Here is a 6,743-nt window from a genome sequence, read left to right as displayed (position 1 = left end):
TTTTTTTTTTTTTTTTTTTTTTTTTAAGGATTGGCACCTCGGCTAACAACTGTTGCCAATCTTTTTTTTTTTTTTTCCTTCTTTATTTCCCAACACCCCTGCCCCCCGCCAGTACATAGTTGTATATCTTAGTTGCAGGTCCTTCTAGTTGTGGGATGTGGGATGCTGCCTCAACGTGGCCTGACGAGCGGTGCCATGTCCACGCCCAGGATCCGAACCCTGGGCTGCCGCAGCGGAGCGCGTGAACTTAACCACTCGGCCACGGAGCTGCCCCCGCAGCTTGCACATTTCTGAGCTGAGTCTTCTGTAATTATTTTCTTTTTCTCCTGTATGTAATCTGCCTTTTTTCCTATGGCTACTTTTAAGAATATTTCCTTTAACACTCTTTTTAGCAACTTGATCATGATGTTCCGTGTTGTTGTTTTTGTGGTTATTCTCTATAGGATTTTCTCTTGGATCTGAGAGTTTATAGTGTTAATCAGATATGGGAAAATGTCAGCCACTATTTCTTGATTTCTTTTTCTGCCTCCCTCTCTCTTGACTCCACTTTCTATTATTTTATGTGTATAGAACTGGATTATTTCTGCATCTAGATTATAGTTGTGGACTCTTTTATGCTTATCCAAAAAGTGAAAATTTTGAACCATACAGCTGTTAAATAGGTTTACTCTTGCCACCTTGGAATCTTAGCTCTTTTTTTCCCATTTTTCCATAACTCAATTCACAGGATTTAAGTGCTTAAAAAAATGACCAGCATCAATAGCACCAACTAAGAAAACTCATCTTGGCTCACATTGTTCAAAACCACGAGATGCAAACCCTCAAGTGTGAAATGTTATATCTAAATCCCACTTGAATGTCATCCTCTTGTTAGTATCCACCCACCCTTCATCTGCCTCCTTAGGTCAGATAGTGGAAAAGAAAGGTGGTTTTCTGCTCTTGGATTATATACTCACCAACAAGGCAAAGGCAGTTGCTTTTCTCCTTCATTTTTGTTTTACTGGTTCCCTTACCTTTTGTTTCTGTTCCTTTCCCTTCTCTCTAGAAGGAATATGTCATTCTGACTCAGGGAGAAGTGTTCCTGTTTATTTACAAAGTATGTGACGGTCAATAGTGGTTCGGCTCTTAAAAGGTCTTTTGAATCATGAAAGAGAACTATTTGGGAAAAAAAACCTTACGTATTTTTTATTTGAGATTATTCCTAAATGATAAGGAAAAGTACGCGAGGTCTCCTCGCTGGCAGTATTCCATACACACAAGAGAAGAGGTCTGACCCCTTGTTCCAGTTGAGCCCGTTTAATAAGTGATTTTGTCCTTTGTTTCTTTTTCCCATAGGGAGAAGAAAATTGAGGGACTGAATTTTATTAGATGCTTAGCTGCTTTTCATTCTGAAATATTGAACACAAAGTTGCATGAAACAAATTTTGCAGTAGTTCAAGAGGTAAACTTATTTTTCAGCTGAGTTAAGAATTGTTTGAATAACAAAGAAAAAATATGCCACATTACTTAACCTTTAAAATAACTCGTATTCTAAATGATATGAGTAGGCTTGTGTGTAAAGTAGCTCATGCATTACTTTGCAACATTTAAAAAAAATTAAATGTTCATTTTTAGGATATAAGATAATACGGATTAAAGCATGTTACTTTAGTAGTAAATTTGGTGTCAAGTCATTATTACTGATTTTCTTTCAGAATATCAGCAAAATGTACATTTTGGAAATTTTTTTTAGGTGAAAAATTTGCGCTCTGGAGTTTCACGTGCTGCTGTGGTCTGTTTAAGTGATCTTTTCACTTACCTGAAGAAGAACATGGACCAAGAACTAGATAGTACAGTAAAAGTTTTGTTGCACAAAGCTGGGGAATCAAATACATTTATAAGAGAAGACGTTGACAAAGCCTTGAGAGCTATGGTCAGTAATGTAACTCCTGCCCGGGCCGTGGTTTCTCTTATCAACGGAGGACAAAGGTAATGTTCAGATTGATCTTGACAAGTCCTTAAACTAAAAATGCAGTTGTTTGCAATCTGGGGTGTAGAAAAATACAAGCAAATTTCAGTCAAAAAAACAAATAATTCCTACGTGATAAACATCATATTAGGTGCTGAACATACACAGAATAATAGTATTGTTATTCTAATAATGTTACTTAGATCCATAGATCTGGAACTAAATAAGTGTCAGTGATTATTAGTTTAGTTTTGTTTTTTTAACTTCGTGGGGAGAGATAGCTAATGCAAATAATTTGTCATTTTAGCCTCCAAGGATTATTGTTGAGGGTTAGGAGTAGTTTAATCATTTAACTTTAAAGGTGTATCTTTGGAAAATAGTTCATACACCAACTTTGTTTTAATTGACCATGTTTCCTTGTAGCCACTTACACATTGCAGTAAGAAGATGTACAGCCCAGCACTTATCAGATGTGGTGGAATTTATGGAACCAGAGCGTATTTCATCTGGAACAAAGGATATGGCTGACCGTATATTACCAGCTGCTGCTAAATTTGCTCAGGACAGTTCACAAGAAACCAGGTGAATAGCTGCTCATGATATTGGCTGAATCTGTTAGTATAAGGGCTTAAAAGTAGGCAACAAAGGTTAGAGAAGAATGAACATTTCTCTAAATAGACAAGTGGGTTCCTCAGGGATTGGAGCTGGGGGATGGTCTTATGTAACCAACTTTTAAATGATCTTGAGGGAGTGCACAGTGAATTCTCCAAATTTACAGATGATACCACATACTTCTGGGTAGTGAGATGCCATGTCACAGGGATGAACTGCATGAAAACGGCACAAGACTGAGTGGGCAGAAAAGTGGCAGAAGAACTTCATTGTGGGCAAACGTAAGGTAATGCCTTGAGGGGAAAATGAGGTATTTTCCAAGCAGTCAGGTACAATCAAGGAAACAGGTGCACCTGAGAAATACAGGAAGCAAAATGGATAACATGCTATCTCTTGAAACATGAGATATCTGCACTTAGAAAATTCCATGAATTTCTGATTGCTATACTTGAAGAACAATTTTAGGAAGGTTAAGAACAGTCAGAGAAAGATGACAAAATCTTTAGGATGTGGATAGTACAATACCTGCTCTGGTGACAGAAATTTTGGGTATAGTCAGAAGCCTAGGTTCAATTCCTAGACCCATTCACTGTTTACCCTAAAGCAAGTTACTTAACCTGTGTTAGCCTCAGTTGCCTTGTCTGTAAAATTAGGAAGGTTGGACTAGGTGGTTGATAATGTCCCATACAAAGTCCAAAAATTTACGGCAGTTATATATGAAGAAAGATTAAAAGGGGGGAGAGAGGATCCTGAGTTCATAGAGACAAAAGTAAAGAAGGATATCAAATTTTTAACCTTTTAAGATAAAGTGTCCATTACTTTAGGTAACTGGAGTTAATCTTGTGGAAGTCATTATACCAAAAGCTAATATAGAAAGTCAATGTATTTGTTTTCTATTGCTGTGTAACAAATTACCATGAACATAGTGGCTTAAGGCAACGCAGGTTTCCTTTAGCTTACCACTCTTTAGGTTAGAAGTCTGGCATGGCTCAACTCGGGTCTCTGCTTAGGTTCTCCCAAGGCTGAAATCAAAGTGATGGAGTGCCAGGCTCTTGTCTACAGGCGCTGTAGAAGAATCTGCTTCCAGATTCACTCAGGTGGTTGTCCCAGTTCAGTTCCTTGTGGTTATAGGACTGAGGTCCCCATTTCCTTGCTGACTGTCAACCAGGGTCCTCGCTCAGCTCCTTGAGGCCACCCAGATTCCCTCTCATGCAGCCCCCTCCATCTTCAAGCCAGCAAGAGCATGTTGAAGCCCCCTTGTGCATAGAATCCCTCTGACTTCCTCTTCTGCTACCAACCGCAGGAGGCTCTCTGGTTGTAAGGGCTCGTGTGATTGAATTAGGTCCACCCAATAATCTCCCTGTCTAAAAGTCACCTGTACCGTCTAACATAACATAATATAACCCTGGAAGTTGTAGCTCATCATATTCACAAATTGAAGGTTAGAGCAGGACTTCTTTGGGGAACCATTTTAGAAGTTCTGGTGACCACAGTAGCGTTCAAAACGATTTAGGAGAGTTGGATCATAGTAGACTAGTTAGGTGCAAAAAAACATTCGTAGTGGTAAATTTGTGTATGTATGTCTTATCCTTTCTTGATGGCTTAGTAATTGTAGTCTATTTTGTCATTTCTTAGATTCTTATTTGCAGTTTTAAAATCATAAAATGATTACAACTTTTCAGTTTTAATATTTCTCACATTTTGTTCCTTTTGCTTGTTTACTTGTTTGTTTTAGCCGTCCCCATATCCTTAGGGCCAATGGTAGACCTACAGTCCTTACCATTCTGGTCTGAAAGTTAGATGCATCTTTGAAATTATAACTCAAGTAATTTTTATTCTCTGATATTACCTCCCTTTCTGTAATTTTATTGCATTTAAAGGAGTGTGGTTGATACAGATGATCCTGAGATCATGTTAGACCCTTCCCTGCCAAAGGCCTTGCCTTCTCTGGCTCTTCTAGTCCCATATATTCCAAGTTGCAGGCAAAAGTATACTGTAATTTATTTTAAGGCCAAGCCTCCTTGCAGAATAATAATATGGCATTATTATGAGGCACTATAAGACCCCTCTATCCAAAAATATCTCCAATATGCACTTCCATGATATCTGAAGTTTTACCATTAGAATGATATCTTGGCTTAAGCTATTATCCTAAAAGAATTACTTTAAAATTGATATAACATAAAAAACCTAATTTGGAGAGCATTACACATTCATTAATGTATCAACCAAGATTTCTCAACTAACTTTGGGTGTGTTTTAGGTAGCAGAGAATAGGTTTTTGAAGAATTGGAAGCCAGGTAAGTTTTGGCAGGGAAAGAAGAGAGAGAGGGTCAGAAATATGGAACCTTGGGGCCGGCCTGGTGGCACAGCGGTTAAGTGCTCACATTCCCCTTTGGTGGCCCGGAGTTCGCTGGTTCAGATCCCTGGTGCAGACATGGCACGGCTTGGCAAGCCATGCTGTGGTAGGTGTCCCACATATAAAGTGGAGGAAGATGGGCACGGATGTTAGCTCAGGGCCAATCTTCCTCAGCAAAAAGAGGAGGATTGGCAGCAGATGTTAGCTCAGGGCTAATCTTCCTGAAAAAAAAAAAAAAACACAGAACCCGGGAAAGGTTGACTCAAGCCAGAGCATCTGGCCAGTGGGTGAGCTGCAGAGGGTCCCTGGGCAAGAGCGCAGAACGAAGACAGACTCACAGTTCTGCCAAGTGCCAGCCTCAGTACAGACCCGAGGGTGCCTGGAAAATAGAATCAAAGCTTCAGCTCTCCATCTGACACAAAGCTGAAAGATTTGAAGCTACAGTGTTTTGTGAAGGTAGGCGGCAGGAGAGTGCTCTGCGCCAGCCAGTTAGTGTCACTGCGTTTCAGTGGCTTACTTGGGATAGGGATGGTAATCTTGATGCTGACAGGTTTCTTCCTGCTGAAAACTGCATCTGAGGACAGAAACTGAGCTTGTGAAGATAGGTAAAATACTTACATATTTCTCAAATATCCGTAGGTATTATGGTCGAAAGATGCTTTTCCTCATGATGTATCATCCTAACTTTGATAAAATGCTTGAAAAGTATGTCCCATCTAAAGATTTGCCATATATTAAGGAATCTGTTAAAAGCTTACGGCAAAAGGTATGTGGAAAAAGTTTGTTTTATAAACAACTTTAAAAGCAAAGTTCATTTGCCCAGGAAAGTAAAGGATAGAAATAATTACTTCTTCAATTATTTCTCTGTTAAGCACTCAGAATTTATCTACAGTAGCATTTCGACAACTACAGGACTAAGTAGACATTCATGGTGTGAGTAAGTGTTTCCTGAGCAGAAGCTTGGTATTTGGTGGAATGTCGTGTGACTCGTTAGAGTTATGAGGCTGGGGTTTGAGTCATGTCTCTGAGAATTGGCAACTCTATAATTTTATCACATCATTTCATTTCTTTAACTGGATTTTTTATTTTTATAGGATGAGAATAGTGATGTTTATCATGGTTGGTCCCTGCTTTATTTGCCTTCTATGTTCCATGATCAGAGCTCCTACCACACTGCAGAGCATTGACAGGGAGCTCCTCGAGAGGTGGCCCCATGTCTTATTTATCCTGGAAAATAAGGGGATTCAGAAATGTCTGTGAAATGAGTAACTGAGGGAATATCAAGTGAAATAAAATATGAAAAAAGTCTTATAAAAAAGTAATCCATTTACATATTATTTTTTACAAATATGTTTAATAATGTGGAATTTTTCTATGGTAATTTATGTTATTCCTCTCTGATAACCTTGGACAGAGGATTCATTTTGAAGGGATAATATGTCGGATTATGGTAGTACACATTTTAGAGCATTTTTTTCTGCCTATTGATCTTAAAGATTTCAGCTTAATTCATATAGTACTTATTAAAACAACTATGCCAACAAATTATCTTATTAAAATGAGGCAGATCATATTTGTGAGGCATTTCAAGTACAAGTATCAGGGAAAAAAAGGAGTTTTAAATAGTTCTTATCATGATATTTATTCTCACACTGGTGTTGCATAGGAATTCGTTGTTTATGTAATGCGTCCATATTTTCTATATAGGTTTTAAGCTTTAAGAAGAGAAGTTCTAAATTATAACATATTAGTCTTTAAAGTTTTTAAGTTTTACCAAGCAAATATCATTTCTCATTAGTTGGTCACATATATTGTCAATTTACT

General features: G+C 38.2%; 1 protein-coding gene across 6 annotated transcripts in view; it reads left to right on the top strand.

Moving 5' to 3' along the window:
- TOGARAM1 (TOG array regulator of axonemal microtubules 1) overlaps positions 1-6,743 on the top strand; it is an 83,869-nt gene that overhangs the window by 58,796 nt on the left and 18,330 nt on the right. For 5 of the 6 annotated variants that reach the window (XM_046652509.1, XM_046652508.1, XM_046652506.1 and 2 more), the window contains 4 exons: positions 1,336-1,441; positions 1,733-1,968; positions 2,372-2,530; positions 5,559-5,685. In XM_046652509.1, the coding sequence (XP_046508465.1) occupies positions 1,336-1,441; positions 1,733-1,968; positions 2,372-2,530; positions 5,559-5,685 (628 nt within the window). Of the gene's footprint in view, positions 1-1,335; positions 1,442-1,732; positions 1,969-2,371; positions 2,531-2,726; positions 2,852-5,558; positions 5,686-6,743 lie in introns of those variants that run through there. The other variant, XM_046652511.1, reaches the window with a different exon arrangement.

Source organism: Equus quagga, chromosome 2 (assembly GCF_021613505.1).
Source record: "Equus quagga isolate Etosha38 chromosome 2, UCLA_HA_Equagga_1.0, whole genome shotgun sequence".
NCBI lineage: Eukaryota > Metazoa > Chordata > Mammalia > Perissodactyla > Equidae > Equus > Equus quagga.
This window is presented reverse-complemented; position numbering and strand designations above follow the sequence as displayed.